Raw genomic sequence first — 21,857 nt, 5'->3', positions numbered from 1 at the left:
TCGGCCGTTCTTCTTAGTCAAAGTATTGTTCCCAAAGTTTACCCATAAATCACGCGTAACGGCCCCCAAACATCTAGATATATCTGTGTACAGCTCTTTCTAAGTAATTAGGTACGTTAGGAACTAAACTGCCTTTTTTACTAACTTAGGGACTAACAGCCTAAGTTAGTACAAAAATCTACCCTAGATTAAAAACTTTTGAAACTTTTGTAGTGTGTTACCAAGTTCTTCATGAAAGTTATTAAACAAGGAAGATCTTGTTTCTGTGAAACATGCAGTCTTTTGTTATTTTTATGGTTTTTAGGACTTTTTTGGAAGGTACTGTTAGGAATTTTTGTCTTTGTCTTTTGTAAAATTAATTCAATAACAACCTTAAAAATTTAAGAAAAAATATTTAAATAACAGTATTTCTAGCGCAATCGGGTAGAAACAACATCATTAAATTTACTGAATAGTTACAAACTTTGAAAATCTCAGATAAACATACTCTTATCTATTTTTATTTTAGTTTTTCAGTACCCATCCTTATAAAATGGTTATAAAATGGCTACCAGCTACTTATTATTCAAAAGCTTACTTACAACAAAAGTTTTTAAACCTACTACCCAAATCAAGCATAATTACAATGTACTTTTTTCTATTATGAAACTTTCATACATACGTGATTATCCAACTTGATAAACGACTATTTATTTCTTGGCTGTCCCATCTCTAATTACTTCAGTAAGGCACGTTTTCCGGAGTTCCCGATAAGGCGTAGTTCGGGCAAAGTTTTCACGTTAGCGAAACTTTTACAGCCTTAGGCACGTCTGTTTTGGTAATTAATTGCTATGAACAAATTAGGTATGAAATTCGATAGTAAATGAGCATGCAGTTTATATGGTGGATGATGGCCACTGCCGCATCTGAATACTTGTAATCATTACCATATATATATATACAGGGTGATTTTTTCAAATAGGCCTTCAGGGCCCAATCCAAAACTATAAGGATTAGCGAAAAATGCTGAAAAAGGTTACGAGGCCGATTTTTGTAGCCTTACCGTAAAATACCTTTTTCCCTAGCCGGGAATCAAACGTGTTCATTTTGAAAATAAATACATTACCTCTATATTATTCCACTATCTGATAGTGTCGCTTATAAGGATCAAATTCTGGAAAGTAATGTTATGTGACAATTACACGAAAGCATAGGCGAGAATAAATTATAGTTTAAAAACTAAAAACCACGCTAAAATCGCACAAGGGAAATCGTTAATCCTGATTCCTGACGATCCTGATGAGGAGAATGGGGTAAAATTATTAAAATCGTGTATTGTCATCGGTTCTTGATAATTGTTAAAAATTTTAAATTAATCGGACCGTTCAAAGTGGTTAAAAATCGAGTTCAAAAATTCCATTACATACATACGTACATACATAGATACAACCCAAACGAATAAAAGCGTGGTAAAAAGAATTAAGTATGGTAAATGTTTGGCCGATTTCGACTACTGTTTTGACCCCCCTCGACAAAGTTAGTCCTACTACGCCTATCGTAACTATCTAGAATTGCAGTTCTGGGTTTAAACCCCAATGGGTAATAAACTTAAGGATTAAGTCGGAAAGCCTTGTTTAAATGTCCCATACTCACCCTTCATACTGTGTTGTAAAACAGAAATGGATGTGAAGCACTTTTCAGCTATAAATAATTCCATTTTATATTTTTGTCAGATAGTGTTGCTGTCACCTTGTGATAGCTTAGTCAGTGGTATAAATTGTGACTTCAAACGCTGACTGACGGATTCTCTCTTATTTTACGCAGTTATTGCGCATTTATAGATTAAAAATAATGTCCACTTGTTTCCATGCTTGTTTTCATGTTGTAGAGGTCTTCATAAATGTGTGTGAATTCTACCAATCCGTACTTGGTCCGAGTGAATCAGAGTGAATGAAGTTATGCGCCGAGTGATAACGATAGCTTAATTAATGATTTTGTCTCTGTGGCAAACATATTACAAACTGCACCTAGAAAGGGTGTGGCTAGCTTAATTGGCGAAGCACCCCAAACAAAATAGTAACAGAACACAATTGACTAGAGTATTATTCGAACAGCAAAGAGTAGTAGGTATATTGTTAGTTCTAAACCGGTCACGATCCTGCTACCCGGGTATACCCGGGTGAACAATAAACCGGGAGGTTTATCGGGCGAGGGCCGTAGGTTTATAGCGGCCTTTATTGAAACGATAAATTGTCGCTCTGTTTGTTGTTGCAAACTTCCCTTGTTTATCTTTGACGCTCAAATCGTATGACGGATTGGTATGAGCGGGTTTAATTACAGTCTAAATTTATATATTCGTAGAATATTTTTCGCTTAATTGTGAAGAGATCCGTTACCAATAATACAGTGGAGTATAAGAAAGGTTTTTTTATAAGACTGATGTTCACTGTGATTCAGCCGATTAAATATAGAACTAGACTTCTAACCAAACTTTAACCCAAACCTTAAATCTTTGCCGTTGAACCACTATAGGTTTTGTCACCTTCAAATTCCATACATTTCCCATTATTGATAGCGATGGGGATGAGTTTTATGGTTGTGACGTCATTAATAGCGATTCTCCTGACAAGTATGTCATTAACTGAGTCGTTAATGGCTTGCTTTCATCACTATTATCTGGAAGATTCATTATGATACAATTGGATGACAATGGAAGGGTTCTAAAGTGATGACGGTAGAAATGGTAATGCGATCCAATTGATAAGTGGCTACTGCCGGCTATCTGTTAGCAAATAGCTTTTTTATTAATAAATAATATAGGAGTAGAAAACGAGCATGCACCTGATAGTGAGTGGCTACATCTGTAATCTACCCCAGATAAGATTAGATTTCTACCTGAGGTCGGCCAAAGATGCGCTGCTATTGCCACTACATATGAGTACACATTTTAAAAGATGCAAATATGCACACGTATGGAGTTTCTTGCGCCGCTTCTTCTCCATAGCGAAATACCTTCCGAAGCGGTGGTAGTTTGTTGACTTTCAAAAAGTATTCTATATGAATCAATTTTGAATAAATGAGATTTGAATTTGAATTTGAATTTGACAGCGTGGCTATGCTGCATACCGTTAGTAGCTTAACACTACTGTTATAAGGCAGAAATAGGTGTGGCGGTAGTGCTGCCGGCGTTGAACCACAGAGGATTCTGCCACTTTCAAAATAAGTAATTATAGTACTACAATCTTAATTGTCATTGATTATACTAAGAAGTTTGATATTCCTCAGAGCTTCATTCTAAAAATGAGTGATAATTTTGAAAACCTCTTTAGTTAGATCAAAGTTCACTACCTAGGCTACCGATTATCAGCACTAATACTTTATTTGATCCAATCGTATGTGTTTTTAGAACAAAAACGCTATTATCGTCCTTTTCTCTGATAAATGGTGCCATAAAGGGCTCACGTGAGGTACTTAACTTTATTGTCGGCTCGTTCCGGGCCATTTGGTCTCGGCGATATTAACTCATTCGTTCTTTTCATTAATCCGCCACCCGGGTATTGGCAATTGCTTAATTCTGTACGTGAGAAAGCAGGTCAAATGAAATGTATTGTATGTATATGTTTACGAAACTTTTCAAAACGGACGTCTGTAATTGATGACAAATTTTAATAATATAGGAGTAGCAGACGAGCATGCAGTTCACCTGATGGTAAATGGCTACTGCCGCCCATGGATATCTGTATTCAATGCCCAGATCGGATTAGATATTCCTACGTGAGGTCGGCCACAGATGCGCCGCTACCCCTGAGGACTAAGCTGGAACGCCTCGGAAAAGTCTGTCTCCCTTACGACACCCTTCAAAACGGAACACAGCACGCACCGCCTAACACTGCTGTTATTAGGTAGAAATAGGTGTGGCAGTGGTGCCGCGGGAGTCGAACCACGCAGGGTACTACCACCTTCAAATTGGTCAATTGAAATGAAACACATGCATGATATAGCTCTACAAAACTACAGTGTCATCATCATCAACTTATCACTGTTTCACTGCTGGGCAAAGGTCTCCTCTCAGAATGGCCATAGTCTACCGTGCTAGCCATGGGCGGATTAGTAGACTTCACACATTATTTGACAACTTTTTTAAAATCTCTCAGTTGTGCAGGATCCTCTTGATGTTTTTCTTCAACGCTACAGCTTGTGATAATTAATTTATAATACGCACATAACGTTGAAAAATCAGAGGTGCGTGCCAATAGGTATGGCGGTAGTGCCGCTGTAGTTGAATTACAGAGGGTTCTACCACCTTTAAATAAATATAACGCTGCACAGCTTAACTTCAATGCGGATTGTTGGAAAAGTGAAATTTTCAGTATGGTCTAGAGGTAGGGTGGTATCATACTGTGTGCTATTCCAACTGCCAATATCCACTTAATTTACCAACATCATTGGGAAAGCTTTGATGTTGGTTTGGATTGTTTTGTTAAAGTTAAGGAAATGATTCGGGTTTAGGGATTTTGGTGTCACTGGAGGAGTTCCGGGAAGGGTCAAAAACTTAGTAAATGGAGTTCACTTTGTAATGGGATTTTAATGGGTTGAATAACTACTATTATTAGTACAGAATTCGTAATTGGTGTACAGTAAGTTAATTGACATTTCCCTATTGTTAGGATTAAAAATGTTTTTCCTATATTATTATACTTTAATAAATTAACTACAGAATTATTACAAAAGTTAAAAATCTAAATTTAGATGAATCCAAGAGTACCACAGTTAAAACTCGTTTGTATAGACATACATACAATCAACGTTTGGAAATCATTACCCTCTGCCGTCGAGTAATAAAGATTTCCTCTCTTGGTGATTTATAATAATATGTTAGAAACGCGAAACCGACACCCTTTTTAGGCATCCGCTGGGTTCTGGGGCTTCCATCGAGAACAAATCCTCCCCTCCCATGCTACTAAATATATCATTTTCTATCGAAGCTTTCACAATTTTTTTAAGCTATTGCATAGCTTTTATCGCGGGCTTTGAGCGCGGCGACCGAATCGAGAAATTCCGTAACGAAAATAAGTAACACCTTTCAACAACTCGGTTGCCTGGAGACTTGATATCCAACTATCAAGTCTCCAGGCAACCGAGTTGTTGACTGTCAATAGAAAAATATGGATATAATTGAATAAAGTATTATTTTACATTCCTTATTATTTTATTTGATATTGGCGACGAGATGTCGAATGAACTAAAAAACAATAAGGAAATACGAGCCACATTACGTGGGTTAAAGAAACGAACCGAAAATTACATTTCGGGAATAGAAAAAATTGACATTGAAGAAATAAATATACGACTGAATTCTTTACAAGAAAATTTGAACAAATTCTACGCGATTCGAGAAAAAATTTCATGGCTTACATACAGGTACGAATTTGAAGAAATATATACAAAGCTAAAATTTAAAATTTTGAATGTACAAAAAGAAAATAATCGGCTAATACCTGAATGTTCTTTTATATCAGCAAGAGCGGAAGTTTATTTGATAAACTGGTAACTGTCAAGTCACGCTTGAGACGTACACCTAATACAAAAGAGTTATCACCTTATCAGTTAATGTTCGGCAGAGAGGTAAGAACCTATATGCATGCCTTATTTAAGAAATCCGCCCCACTATCCAGATTACATTACAATGCACCGCCAACGCAGGAGTTCGGACAAGGTGATAAGGTACAAGTCCGCAGTTACACCAACCCAAGAGTTAAATGGGAGTTCGGAGTCGTCATCCGAAGATTAGGTAGACTCCATTATGAAGTCAGAACTGAAAATGGCATACTGGTGCGCCGTCACCTTGACCAAATGCTGCCGGCGCCCCTGGTGGTGTAAGTGAAAATAGCGGTGGAGGACTGTTGGATATCAAGTCTCCAGGCAACCGAGTTGTTGACTGTCAATAGAAAAATATGGATATAATTGAATAAAGTATTATTTTACATTCCTTATTATTTTATTTGATAACCTTAATTCGTCAACTTGAACACAGATGGCAGTAATACACATTTTTTTATAATCCGTGCAGAAATCTTAAAATTGCGTGAAGTATATTTTATATTCCCATTATAAAATTCAAAATTATATTACCATATTATCAAAATAATATGTTTTATCAACATAAGCTATGTTGAATTCTGGATTGATAAAATAACGTAAAAGAGTGTTTGTTATTTCTAAACGTACAATTACAACTGACAGACTTGACAGCACAAAATCAAAACGCCATTATGATTTATGGTACAAATAATTTGTGTACAAAGTGTTTTAAATATGAATAAACAAAGTGCATTTATTAATGAAAAATGCGATGTACCTGTAACATTCGGCCAAATGTCACAGGCACATCGCATTGATCCATTTATATTGCTGGTTGTTAATACTTTACGTCACTTATTAAATACTTTTCTATTTTATATTTTAGAATGTTCAGTCTTGCTTGGAGTTATGAAATGTCAGCTGATATTTGCAATGTCTTATATAATGGAGATATGATAAAATAGTGGATAAAGATGTATTAATGTAAATGTTGATGATTATGGAAGAATATATTGTATTTCTGGAATTCCTTCTGAGCGTTTTCATAGCATAAAAAATGCTATGCAATAGCTTTACCGCGGCAGTCTCCGAGTGCCACACGTATTTTTTTTTTTAAATAGGATCTTTGCAGAGCACTTTTAGAATGTCATTTCATCTACCACCACTTCCCTAGGTATTTCGTAATGGAGAAAAAGCGGCGAAACAAACTTTTATCACACATCTTTAAAAAAAAACATATGTTTTTTACAATGGCAAACTTTACTTAATGGTACATGTGGAGCTGGAACTACTTCAGACCACACCGTTTTATCAGTCAAGTAGTGTCGCATAGGAAATCCCTTAAAGCAAACTTTTTCTTTACAATTAAATAAGTTAGGACCTCTTAATAAGTTAGGACAGATAAACTCAACTTAACGGCATTAAGTTCTTTTGAAATACCAAGCAAATCCGGTCTAAGTCTGAACTTTTACATAGTTCGTTTAGTTTCACCCTAAAATCCCAAAGCTCAAAGCTCTCATTAAAGCTCGCGCTTTGAGAGCAAGCTTGATCCTTGGCTCACGGGTTGATTACAGATCTGTTACTTTGATCCTCAGGCGTTTCGTTGGCAGCCGTTATGAGTGAAAGATGAATTGCGAAGTCTGTCAGATCAAAAAAGATAGACTTAGACTCTCGTATAAATTGCAGTGTGCCGAATTCTGCAGAAAATAATCTTGAAAGAGAATGTTGTTTAATGATATTTAATGCACTTAAAAAACATGTGTGTATAAATACACACACATACATGAGTATGCACGTAAGCATTTATAGGCTTAAGGAGATTAATAATGTGTGTTACATCGGCGCACGCAACTTCCCCTAAAATACACGGATTCACCAAAAGAATATCTTCAATTATCATTTTACTTATTTTACACAAACGCTCTAATAATGCGAATATGCACAAAGCAAAGATTTTTGGAATTTCATCCTCTAAGAGTAGAAAATAGTAGATGATATTTTAAATGAAAATTTATCTCCTTTCAGTTAATTATTTGTTCTTTAAAACCTTTGCATCATAGCCTATGATTAAATAGTTAAGTAAGCTACCATTTATCTCCTAACAATTTTAAGCTGAGCTATTTTGCTTTCACAGATAACCCTTTTCAATTCGCCCAAGCTAACCACAAACAACACACTAACCAAAAGAAATATTCACCGAACGTAAAAGCTCGGATTTTCCGTTTCGTAGCAAGCTGTAGCAACGTGTCAAAAGCTTTCATTAAGCTCGCGTCTAACTTGACCCGGGTTTGAAGCTCAAACCTTTGACTTGTTACAATCCACTAAGCGATGGTAACGACGGCTCGTTCTAATTCAAATGTAAGAGAATAGTGAGGTGACTACAGTAATTAGTAAATAGTAGATAAACTAACCGAACAGACGCCTAATGATAACTTTTATTTGTCATAGATCTACTTAAGAGTCACAATCTTTTTAGGGATAAAAATTATTAAGGTAGCACTCATCTTAATGTCAATTCGAAGGTATCACCGCGACGGCTCTTTCTGCCCTATAACAGCAGTGTTCAGCGGCTTGTACGTACGAAGGGTGTGGTACGTCCTTATCCGAGGCGTTTCAACTGATTATACGACGGTAGCAAGGATTATGGTCGAACTCAGATAATCCATTCTTTTCTAGGATTCATTACAAATGTTCATAGGCGGATGTGACCTATAACTACCTCATTTGTTATTTCAATCTTATAAAAAAACTTCAGGCCGACGAAAAACTGTATTGCTTAAGTAACTTACAAACTTTATCGAACGCTAAGTGATTCACCTTTTATGTTATTGTATCTCGCCAGGCGGACGTGACGTCACTGTAGCGTCGCGACGCCCCCCTGTCTGGCTAATAGGGAACATATTCCGTACCTATTCAAAGTTAGGGAAATAATAAACGGAAAATTATTTGTACTTGGTTCGAAGCGAACTGTAGTTTAAATTTGTAAATCGGACAGTGCACTTATTTCTGCCTTAAATATGATAGCTGCTGTGGTCTGGCCTGAAGGGTGTGTGAGGAAATATGTAAAGCAAATGTAAAATAAAGAGTTCCAACTTAGTTTTTATAGGTATTGCTTTTTTTTTTCGAGGGTGAAACCTTCAAAAGGTTCCCGACGACGTGGGAGCGACGCCGGGTTATGTGGGATTTTTACCGCACTAAAACCCCCTCGGTGGCCGTCCACAACGCTTGTTGGAGAACTCCGGGATCACCGACGGAACACAACCGGAGTCCTCCAAGCGCGATGCCCCGATCGGGCTCTACCCTGGAGGAGCAGTTTCCGCTCCTCCTACACCATGTAGTGTTTACGAGGGTATGCGACCACACATCTCGCCGTCCTTCCCGGGGTCGCTTGCTGGACGGTTCGAGCTGCCACTCTTGCCGCCCGCATCCCCGGAAGCCCCCTTTTAGTCGCCTCCTACGACAGGCAGGGGATACCGTAGCCCTATTCTAGTCCCGGAACTACAGGGACATATGGGTAGTGCCTAACGTCTACAAAAGTATATGAGTGTTAGTGAACAGTGAATACTGTTAATTAATTTTAGACATCTGTAATCAACCCTAACTTTTAATAGCATTACAATACTAATTGAAGTGAGACAAAGATCCGTTGCCAACCCTGACTAAGACAGACAGACAGACCTGACTAAGTTCGAACGCCTCGTCTAATCACTTATTAGATTCGCTGTATAACGTGTATACGTACTTGCTTCCATTTCATAAATATTTTATCTAGATTCACAAACGATCTTACTTCAGAAACAAATAATACGGTTAGATTTCTTCCGCCGCATTGCCTAAATTATTTTGCGAGCCCGCAATGTGATTTATAACAGAATCTAAATTAGATCTGCTAACTCGAGACGGAGTGTTTTCTGCAAAAAGCAATGTAGGGGAGTATACATACTTTGTAGAAAGTATAGATATTATTACTTCTACGAGATATGATGGGATTTGACGGTTTTTTATAGGGCTGACGCTTTTGGAATAAAATAGAAGATTGTCTTTTTTTAGTTATAAGAAATTTAAGGTGTAAAGGAATTTTAGATTTCTTTTGGAAATACTTAATTATTGAAGGTGCTGACAGACAGACAGATAAAGTGCCCCCAACTCTTTTTGTATATGATTAAAGTTGGAAATCCGCATAGAGTTCGTCTGATGATAAATGATCATTGTCATCTGTAACCAACTGCAAATACCTAGTGTAATGTTCCCGACTCAACGGCGGGATAGTATTATCTCTTAAACTCCATTTGGCTCGCTGACGCACCAACACGCCCATCCTCACCGACGGTCTATGTGACCACACAGTCTGCTCTCATTCCGTGTCGTATGCGCTCGAGACAAACTACCCACAAGGAGACACACTACAACTAGGTTCTACATGAACCCGATCACACTCATGTATAAATAAACCAAATTACAGAAGGCACAGTTAAAAAGGATAAAAATGGTTAACGGGATTAATTTCCTTTCTTCAGTAAAGAAGTTAATCTGGCAACCCTACTCCACGAAGCGCCAACATTCGCCTTTCATTACTGTCTGGGATGGCCATTTAAAAATAATGGCAGATTATATTTCTCCAAGTGCCTCCACTCCCGTCTTGGTATTTTAGGATCCCGAAGGAAGCTTTGCATCCAAATTGTGAATTGTGAATCAAATCTGATTTATTTCGGTTTATTTTTATGGCGTCGCGTTTTTATTATCCGTCTGGATTGCTTGCTGTATTTGTTATGATTTGGTTTGCCTGAAGCTGAATCTTTGAGTAGGTTTTTTGTTCGTTCTATATTGTTTCACTCTTTTTAATGCAATCGTATTGACTTCTGATATGAATACTGTTTGCTTACGAATATTTTTGATGTTATTATGATTTTGCTTTTAAGCGTCGTACATCTGCTATTACATGCAGTATTGAATTCATTACTGTTTCTTACGAAAATTACTAAATATATAGTCTATGATTATGTATCTATATATTATTTATGTTCTACAAGCATACTTCGGAGGGATTACTTAGTTGATTTTTTATATCCCACTGCTTGGCTCTCGGACTTTGTCTATGCCTATATCAATATACCATGCTGCTCCAACGGGGATTGCTGTGAGAAGGATGATTTAAAAGACCGAGAAAATCTTGTGTGTGCTTATGTATACACATAAGAAGGTGCGTATTCTTTGGCGTATAAAAAAAATGAGTGCGTGTTATGTATGCGCAAGAAGTGAAACTGAAGTGATCGTTACTATACGATAACATATCTTAAACTAAAATAGACTTTTCTGCAAAACTTGCTATGTTTATTTTAGTCGACTATATACTTAGAGTCGATGTTGTAAAAATAACTCTCATCATTTTCCCAACTTCAATAAATCTGATCTGTCTATTTGATCGAAGAGTACTTTTTTTATCGCGCAACGATAAGGGCGTGTGGCGTAGGGCGAGTATCGCGGAGGTCAGCGCGCCCTTTCATTTTGCACTACGTCATTATCGCTTAAATTTGAGTGCACACCTCCCTTCGCCGATTAAATCCTCCACCCTTGTCCATTAACGGCGATTGAAATCAGTTTTTTATCGGAATCAAAAACGATGGATTTGCCATCAATCAAAAATTGCATTGCAATGTTTAAAACAATTATCCATTTTTTAAATTAAATTAAGTACGTACGTCATTTTATCTGAATCAAGATTACTTTACTTACATCAAAAGGTTGATTGGTGAATTGCATTGCGAGGAAGTTCATCCTAATCTGAAGTTTTCTGTGAGTGTTTGTTCAAGCATTAGTTAAATGCAGCGTTTTGGTATTGTCTGTTTTCCCTTCTTTCCTCTGAAGACATTTTCGGTTGTATATCTGTGTTCCAGTCTATCTTTTTGTCTTTATGCTTGTCTCTATGCCTGTTTATTCGTGTATATGTCAATTTGCGTCCCTAATTATTTCTTTCTTTCATTTCTTTAATGCAAGCGCTTTGGATTTTGTTTTGTTACAATACAATTCATTGAGTATTTTTGAAAATAATTGGTAGTTCAACTGGGGGTGCTATTCAAACTGAATGGGTTCTCAATACAGGCAAACAAATAAGTTCAGTTCGATCGTTAATTAGTCCAGCTAGTTCACGAACCGGGTTTGTTTGCCGTTAATTAACTTTGTTTATAACTTTTTCGCGAACTTGTGTCTGTTGGTGCGAGTTGGGCTTTTCAGCGCATATTTTCTTGTTTTAAACAATGCTCTTCTTTTTTGTTTTGTGTTGATATTGGGTGTATACTAGCTGTGTGGCAATATATGATTATTTTACACTTTAGGACCGTTTTATCTTTCATGTGTTGAAAACGGCGGATGCTTGAAGGCTCTTTATGATTCGACATTGGGCAGCAATACTCTTCTTTATCATAATGGTGCTGTACTCATGTATCAATTGGAGTTCATATGCGGTATTCCAATTTATTTCAAGTCAGTAACGAATTGGTGGTGAGGTAAGAGTAGAGCTTTTTTAAATTTTCAGAAAAATTACCAAACACGACCACTGAGATTAATCATATTAAATTTAACAGCACTAAACAAACCCACGTTCTGTTGAAGTTATACAAGTTGTTAGTAAAGTTATTCCAATTTCAACGGGAAAAGCAAATAATACACTGAATCAAATTTAACTTGTTTTGCTTGGCGCTTAACTCTTACAAATCTAGGTTAGACCAAAAGCAACTAAACCTTATTTTAAGAGGCGATCCAAACCTTGCATTGGAAATTTTCCAAACTGGAATCAAAACAGAAATATAGAAGCAAGTCGGAAGGGGCGCTCGGGGTAAGTAATGCCGTCTTGGGCAATTTATGAAAATAACTGCCACAGTTATTTGAGGGTGCACTGAGTCAGAATTTTAATGAGAAAATTCCTTGGCGCCATACTTTATGTTATCCCTTTCGGGATTAAATGAGATAAGGTATCTAATTTAGTACGAGTCTTATTACGTATTCTTACTCGAAATTTAGTTATAGTTATGTAAAGAACTGCTTTGGTTGAATTTTAAGAATGAAGAAAAGACTCTAATTTTGTTTGTTTTTTAAAGGTGGTTAAACCAGTATGGTTTGACCGGGAAGTTACCACTGCCACCTCTATTTTTATCGCGATTCTTGCTTTCGGTGGAGGGGTGTAGATTCTGGTTGACTTACATATGAGGCAACCATTTTACTCCTTAGGAGTGACAACCGATCTGTGATTGGCTTCTGGTAGCATCTATCTGGAGTTGATTAAAAATATCTGTGAACACTTACTAGGTGGATTGCATCGTTTGGTATTTAATAAAAAAATATGTTGGTTAAAATGAGTAAATAACCCTTCTAGACCCAGATTTTCCAAAAGTCCGCGCCAAAAGATAGCTTTGAAACCTCCACCAAAGCCAAGTCTCATCAGCAAAACAAGTTTGTACAGGAATATGAAAAGGTGGTGACTGGCTCGCCACTTGACACCGGGGTTGTGTAGCGGGTTCGAGTCTGAACTTAGCCGGGATGCGATAGGGGTTAGTTCTGGTTGGCTGCGTCTGATAGGGGATCTTCCGTTCCATTTTGTTGGAAAGCGGGAGATTTGCGATGAGCGATATTCTCGGAAAAAAAATCAGTGCAATAATAGTCAATGTTAATGGAAAGGTGGTAGAACACTCGTCTTGATTTAATTACGGTGGAAGTAAAGCCTTGTCTATTACTGTTTTAGAAATATGTGTTGCTTAAAATAGCCGCGGTATTGTAGAGACGAGCCGTTCGGAGTATTTTTTGTAGGATTTTTACACATGTTCATGGTAGTGACAATTTATATACATATTTAACTCTAGGACCTAGGACTAGGACAAATTAGGACTCTCTGGGCTTTGGGTGCATATTGGTAAAATAAGTACTGGTATCGGTAGTATCGGTAAATTAAAATTTCTGCGTAGCGGAGGAACCCAAAACCAAAGCCCTAATCTTGTTACAGAAGTGATCTTATGGCTTTATTTTTAAAATAAATGGACAAAGCTGTACTCACGTAACCCTATTGTTTATATTTCGTGTGCTACGGTAAGATCCCAAGTAACCTATTACTCGCTTACTCGTTGCCAGTCGGACAGCACACTAATCAACCCCTGCTATTATACGAGGGTAGATCCGTAGGGTTAACGCAGCGGATATGACGTAGGTACTAGTTGTTTTGCGTCTACAATGTGCATCCGAACTTGATGAACATCTGTTGTCTGCTTTTACCTTTATTCGAAAACTGATTATGTGTTACAGTGTTTATTTTATTGTACACTAGCTGACCCGGCAAACTTTATACCGCCTCAAAATCTATTTATCAAATATATTTCATATAGCCTATGTTACTCGATAATGTAGCTTTCGAATGGTGAAAGAATTTTTAAAATCGGTCCAGTAGTTTTTGAGTCTATTCATTACAATCAAACAAACAAAGTTTTCCTCTTTATTATAGATTTATAGGTATTAAATAATTATTATATTTTTTTGAAGAGTTGCTATGTTAGTAGGTAAGTATCAATAGAATCTTGCAACTAATTTTCCTACTATTTCCACTTAATCGATTGATTGGAATACTTTCTATTTAATGTTTTGTCTAGCAAACAACGAAATTTGACAATTGTTGCCTAGAAATTCTCATATTTCATTCACAGATAGATTGACCATTAATAACATGTGTATATGAGTGAGTTACTGAGGTGCATTCAAGTATATGTAATTTCGATGATAATGCAATAATATGATACCTTGAGCTGATCTGATAGGTATATAACCAAGATGCCCTTGTTTGCTTGGCGGATTTATCTTTATAAATACTTTTCTTTCTTAAATACACTTAAGTTAAAATGTTATCTTGTTTTAGAAACATATTTATGTTTTGGAATATTGAAATTTAATCAATACGAAATGCATACTTACAGTTATTCTTGTAATTAGTATAGTATAGTATAGAACTATAGTATCAACGCATTCTATAAAGTCTATTCTAAGACCTTGTCTTACACTCACAGTTAAATTCGATTTGGTCGTCGTGTTAGGATAAGTAATTCAATTTCAGTTATCTGCTTTCGAATTGAAATAAAACAGAGAGGAAAGTTTCGAGAAATTCAAACTGCACGTCTCGATGTACCATCTGTTTAACGTCGTGCTATTTATAAATACGTTAACTTGGCCCATTGCACTCAAAACAACGTATTTCTTTATTTATAATTGACACTTCGGTCAACCGATTCAGAGGACTCTGAGCCTGATCGCTTCTGGGCTACTATTGATTGAGCTGGTGGCTTTAGCGATTGACTAGTTGTTCACGTGATTGATAAAAGTTGCTAGCGACTATTACGATTGGTGTAAGATCCGAATTGGGGTTTATTATTATAAGTTAGTATGTCGAAAATTATATCGCAAATTGCTTGTTTAAAACTCGGCCACATTAATTAACAATTGGAAAATAATCGGAATGAGATTGTATGAAAATAATGTTTTCTTGAAATTTTGTATTAGTTTGCCATATATCTTTGTCTTGTATAGTATGATCCTTAGAAGCAACATTAATATTTGACATTATAATACAAGTTGTATTAAAAAAATGTCTTTTTTGAAATATTAAGGATCTGAAAAATTCAGAGACTAATACTATTTAACAAAGCGATATTTAGACCCATGGTTTCAGGTCTCCTCTAGTTATGAAAATAGACTCTAAACTTCAGAGGTACATTGCACCCAACAACAACCCGGAAGACGGGTTATAGGGACAAACAAACTCCAAGATGCCCAAAAACTTCGAGACTAAACAGTGGCGCAACCCTCGAATCGAATAAAACCCAATTTGTTTCGTCTTTCATCCACCAAATTGAGTTCGCGCTGAATATTGTTTTGGTTCCGAATAAAAGGCTTGAACGGTGAATTCTTAACTAAGTTTGCTTAGGCACGTGCTGTATAATAGAATATGAGTTTGAAGATGAGAGTACGTTCAAACAATCTCTACATAATAAATACATATTTAGTTTGATCGACTAGGAAGTTTATGAAAAAATAATCGGGAGAAAACATAATTTAAGAAATTGATTTTGATAAATAGTCAACCATTTAAGAAAATTCATCCCTATTATCCATGTAGTTTTTAAAATTAAGTGTTGTCTTCGTATAACAATTTGGAAGTGTCATATCTATAAGAAAAGTTTAAAATCTATGCTATAAAATTTTCCAAGATTTTTACATACATCTAAGAATTTATCCAATTCATAGTTTATCGGGTACTCGCGGAAGGGGAGACCATAACTTATGTTTTAAGTTGGCATCGAGCTTCGCAGGCGAGTTTCTGGAAATTTGCTTTAAATTACAGAAGTGTTTTTAAGCATTCCACCTCGTTTTGGCTTTGTTAAAGTTCGGTTTTAGAAATGTTTTGCCTTTACTAAGGAAGTTTGGAGTTGACTTTGAGACCTCTTAACGGCTTTGTATTTGTACTTACAAGTTTTTAAGGAACAAAGCCACAAGCTTCTTTTTTATATACTTCTATCTGAAAAGCTAAAACTTGGCATATGTAAACTTCCAAAGGTAATACTGCAGCCTGCAGTAATGAGCGCCTCTAGCGGATTGTTTCAGAACTTGGAAATTGTATGTGCCAATACGTAAACAAATACCAAAACAGTCATATTTGTCAAAACGTAAAAACTCATGGTAAGGGTTCAGGTTAGAATCCAATCCTCACGGGGGTTGATTACATGTGTCCATGCGCGGTAGTGGCTATTTACGAGTACCTAATGGTATTACTATACCATTAGGTACCATCTACTGATGGTATGAATATTATGAAAAAAATCTGATAAAAACTTAGTCCTCAAAGGAAGAATTTTCCAAAATTTTGCACTAGACCCGACCTTCATTCTTTGAGGTCAGACCAACAAGCTTCCCTTCAATTTTCACCCAAAGAGCCCTTTGATACGAGATATCGAGGTTACGTGTTTCAAGGGTACTTTGCTTCATAAGTATGTTATACATGTCACCTTTTAAGTGGGTATCTGTTACGTATAAGATAACTAGTGGTGCCCGCGGCTTCGCCCGCATTTTAAAGAAATAATATGACATACATAAAACAGAACATTTGTACCTTCATTGGAATGACAGTGGCGCCATCTGTCGAAAATTGTTAAAGATCATCACTTGATCAAATGCATAGTTTACGATTGAATCCTTACTCCTTAATCCATTAAAATAATCGTTTATTTTAGTCCAAAAGATCGATTCTCCGATTAATCTAGCTTAGATCGCCATCCCTAGTTCCAGTGGGATTTCTGGGATAAAAACTATCCTATGTCCTTTCTCGGGTCTCAGACTATCTTTGTACTAAATTTCATTAGAATCGGTTCAGTGGTTTAGGCGTGAAGAAAAGACAACCAGACAGACAGACAGACAGAGTTACTATCGGATTTATAATATTAGTAAGTATTTCCTTCAAAGTATATCAGACGAGATGTCAGACGTTTGTGTAACAACGTCTTCGTGGAAATCTTCATGATGATATCGCTTATTAAGTTGTTGAAAGGGCAAAGTAAGCTTCTTATCGGTTTCACTTCAAAAACATATTGATTCGTCGAAAAGGTAAGATACGGGTTTCGATGAATCAAGGTATGGAAAGTCTTTGCGTGTTCTTCTAGTAGAGGAAGCATTAATAAGTAGAGTTGAGAGTGTTTGAAGTCGGAATGTTATGTAACAGTTTTGTTATCTTGAGATGACGAAATTCTGTTATGGCCAATTGTTGTTTATTGAGGCGAGAATGAGATTGCATGGGGTCCAAAGCAAGGGTGACGCCGGCGCGTTCCTTTTTATGTCCTGACACTTGCCTATATGACTTGAGTTTACGCCGCGGGTGTTTGAGTAAAAATCTTGTACCTACTATGTTGTTTTAGGGCGAAATTAGTGGGTTTAAGATAAATATTAGCGTCGTTGCGAGAAGTTGACATCGGTAAATACTTGTGAAGATGCCGAAATAAACCGAAATAACTTGTAAACTACATACAACTTCTGTTAATTTAAAAGGATATTTAACTAGACCAGGGGTATCCAAATTTATTGGACAACAACAACACACAACACACAACAGTTTAATTGGTTAATATTTACAAGTAGTAAATATTAACCAATTAAACTGTGAAATTATAATAGCAATTTATTAGACTGGAAAATCGCTATTAATTTCGACGGATTTTTGTCTAAACTTTATATCACTGGTACTTGTCGACAACGATGAACGTTCTTCTTCTAGTCCTTGCTACGGTCGACGGGTTAGTTAACCTTAAAGTAAACTCACATAGCTCTTGATCTCCACGATTGTAATTCTTATATTTATTTTAAAAGAGTGTGTACTCACCTATCACTGGATACAAGTATCAGCAGAGTATTCGCGTACTTGGCGCGCCTCTTGCGCACCGCCGACAGCGCTGAGCAGAGGCTCGGAGCGAAGGACCGGCATGGTGGACACTGGAAACACATTCGAATTATTTGCTGGACATTCTGGTGTTTAAGTTATATCTAAGAACTTGGTCTTATATGTATGGGCAAGGAAATAAGACGTCTTTAAAATGAGATTGGGAAAATCCAACTTATAATTTTATGACCCATAGGAGATAATCGAACCTACATAAGCTTACATACCTACAAACCTACATAAGCCTACTGCATAGTATGTCATATACAAATTATTTACAGCTCTTAAATAAGAAAGTGCTCTTATAGACCAGAAGAAAGCAACACAAACTGGTTCTTTTAAGTACTCGATCCTGTGTTTTTATTTATTATATTCCAATGTTCCCAACTTTTATAAGTCGAATTTAATTAATTAAACCCAGTATGAAACATGTACAGGTAGCGCGTACTTGAATGTATGGAGTGCCATTCACCAATCAGGTCACATATGCGGAGTATTACAAAAATAATGAATGAAAACTTGAAATATCAAGTCTTTTCATATTTTAAATAATCACTGCGTATAAAACTCATTAATCGAAACAAACATGCGCCATTGCGCACAAGTGGATCAATCGTAATTACAAAGTACTTAACGAACATTCCAATTCATCCGGCTCGAAGGACCAACAAATGAATGCTTGGTACTGAAAGAATTAATGTTTTTCATTCAGTCATTTATATGTCGACGTACGTTTTGTATACGATGTTGTGTTAATTAACTGTTTCGCGATATTTTTAATTAATTTTTGTTCAGAAATAAAAGCTTCATCATGGTGGGATAAGTAGGAATGGTAGTAGTAGTAGTTTATTACAAAGAGGATTTCAATAATGCCACGTTTCAAGTTTGTCTTGTTTAAGAAAATAATTTTAAATATGAAAAAAATTAAAAATTGGATGTGTTTATCAAGGCTTTTGACTTTAAATTGGTCAAGCGATCACACTCCTTTTGAGTTATTTTGAGACCTGGCATGTATGTTGTTTCTTTTATGACTTTTATCTTTCACCGTTAAAGAGAGTGATAGTTAATTCAAATAAACTCGAAAAAATCGGGGACTTTGATTTAGAGTCCTGGAATCCCAGCGTATCTTGTCAAAATGAATATCAGTAGGAATTATTAATTGACAACTTACCCAGTGAGCAGCAAAATAGAAGACACGTATAGCATCAGGGGGCAACTCCTCGTACAGCTTGCTCTCCCCTTCACCCTGGAGCTGGACGCCCCTCAGGACCTCGTGGAGCGGTGGGGCGGGCCAGGGGAACCTTTCGCCCTCCGGGTCGCTGAGCAGCGCATCCCGGACCGCGCGACCCCGGATCACCAGGGTTGGGACTCCTACAGCTATGCTGTACTTCTGGGTGAGGCGGCGCTGGAAGAAATGGAAAAGGTCAGTTATCTGGTGCATTATCGTCGTTTTGTATTTTCTATTGCAACTGTGATCGGGTTCCAGTTTGTCATACTTGCTTTGTTAAAATGAGAAATACAAGGCTTTAATATTGACTAAGAGCAGAAATACTGTCCTAAATTGCAGACATTGCAGTGTTTATTCTGTACTGGTTTCCTCTTCGTTAAAAGAGTTCTAATTAGGTATTTTCCCATATTTTATTGTATCAGGCGTTACTTAGCGGTACTTCGCAACAATCCGCTATCAATATGTACATTGTACATAATTGTTTTTTCTGTTAATAGATTTTCATAGTTTTCCCAATTTGTCGGTAAATACAAAATGCACTGTATATATATATCATATTGTACGTATCAATCTTTTCCATTCATCCATCATCAAGAAAATACGAATTTGCCGCGAGGATGACGCTATTTTAGCTTTCTGGAGGTTCAAAAAAATCAATCAATAAGAATCTATACCCAATAAGTACTAAAGAAACCAATCAATACTAACAATAATCTATGCTCAGTAACTCGATTCCAATTCAGTGTATCTTTGATTGCAACTCTGCGAAGCTATAACATAGATTGCTTACAGCTGCTAGCAAACAGTGGGCAGTCCCTGGGGGCGCAATCCTATCCCCTTTGTATCTCCGAGCATTGTCCTTAAGGACTGTTTGCATCTTGTTTCAGAAAAAGTATTGTTTTTCTCAAACAATGATCTTGTCTGGTGACTTTTGTAAGCGCTTTATTTTTGCAGCATTTACATCTTTTGAGTGCTTTTAAGAAATTTTGTTTTGTGTACTGTCACTGGGCTTAATAAGTGGCTTAAAATGTTGCAAAAGGCTTCACGTAAAAATTAAGAGACTACTAACTTTTTTGTCTTTTGTAAGGCTTTGGTCCAATTTTTCAACTTGACGAAAGCAGTTCTTCTGTAGCTTTTATTCAAATGCATTTTATTCAATGTTTTGAATGATTTACTAATGAAAACAATAGACCGCTAATACAAAATATCATTTATGTAGATAAGCCTTGGAATACACCGTCTTTTACGTAGTGCGTAAATCTCAAATAGGAGTGAAGACCTTCGTGAAATTGGCTACAGAAGCCTCGTTACCCCTGAAGACTAAGTTTGAACGCTTCTTGGCTCACATTTGACTGAGTAATGAAACTATGCAAAACATCAAAATACAAAAATGTAATCAGGACTCTATTTTGTTACTACATCCATACAATAGTTGCTATACCCATAAAATAGGTGTTGGAAGTATGAAGTGCTAAATAGTTTCCACGCAATTTGAATCATTCATGTTTTGTGTACTAATCTAATGGCGGTATGTAACCGTATTTATCAGCAGTGGAATCACGTTTGGTGTATAGGGTTGCCAACTTGGCACAGCAAAAACTTTTAGGGTTCTCAAAATCCTTTGTAATCTGAGTTACGCTTGTTAAGCCTAGTGACTGCTAATTCGGTGTTTTGGGTGTTAAAAGTAATATCTTGTTATTCAATTATCCACTTCGATCTTAAGATATGGATTTATGGATCGATATTTTGAAAACTTAATGGCGTGTTCGCATTACGTGAAGTTCTAAGAAGTTGGAGCATAAGCTCTTCGTAAGAAGCGAATAATCTTCATAAAGCTGTTGTTTGAGCGTATTGGTGATCTCATTAGATGGATATCTTTGTAGGATGGATAATGTTACCCAACTCATTTTATAATATCAATGACGAACATTAATAGCCAAGTGGTCGAAACTCGGCCTCTAGATCTACGGGTCTGAGGTTCGAATCCCAGGTATGCATCTCTGATTTTTCAAAGTAATGCGGTTGGTCGATATACGTACTTATCACTTGTTTTAGCGGTGAAGGAAACTTCCATACCATTTATATGAAGTCTACCAATACGCACTTATCAAACTGAGTGGACTATGGCATAATCCTTCTCATTTTGAGCGGAGACCGGTGCCCAGCAGTGGAGTAGTAATGCGTTGAAGACGACGACAATATCAACATCATACAATCCATCAATTACAACAATAGAAACCCTTAATTATCTTCATTATAAATATACACAAAAAAGGCTCAGAAAATCTTGGAAATGCTGACTGTAAAGGCACTTCTAGTAATGATGCAAAATTGAACAATGATGAAAACCTCGTAAATAGTCCGCTTAAACATTTAATTGGGAAGTGAAAGGAAAAATAAAGAGCCCGTAATTACCCGGTAATAGTATGAGAGGCAATTCTAGGGAAATTTAAAAGCGTCAAGAAAATGGAGAGAGGCTACGAAAGCTTTTAAGCTTCTTTCGTTTCTCAAAATTCATAAGTTAAGGAGGACGGCGGTTTTTCGCCGTTTAAGGTAATCCAGTTAAGTTTAATGTTGTGGAGTTCGCTGTACAATTTTTTTTCTCCTGGACCATGT

General features: G+C 36.6%; 1 protein-coding gene across 1 annotated transcript in view; it reads right to left on the bottom strand.

Annotated features, from left to right (window-relative positions):
* LOC140746026 (nucleoredoxin) overlaps positions 1-21,857 on the bottom strand; it is a 65,727-nt gene that overhangs the window by 7,916 nt on the left and 35,954 nt on the right. The window contains exons 2-3 of the mRNA XM_073078007.1: positions 19,185-19,418; positions 17,957-18,066 (exon numbers count right to left, since the gene is read on the bottom strand). Of these exons, the coding sequence (XP_072934108.1) occupies positions 17,957-18,066; positions 19,185-19,418 (344 nt within the window). The remainder of the gene's footprint in view (positions 1-17,956; positions 18,067-19,184; positions 19,419-21,857) is intronic.

This window comes from Epargyreus clarus, unplaced genomic scaffold, assembly GCF_041222505.1.
Source record: "Epargyreus clarus isolate Ecla_fem2 unplaced genomic scaffold, WU_Ecla_fem_2.2 ptg000012l, whole genome shotgun sequence".
Lineage (NCBI taxonomy): Eukaryota > Metazoa > Arthropoda > Insecta > Lepidoptera > Hesperiidae > Epargyreus > Epargyreus clarus.
Note: the sequence above shows the minus strand (reverse complement) of the source record. Positions and strands in the feature narration are given on the sequence as shown.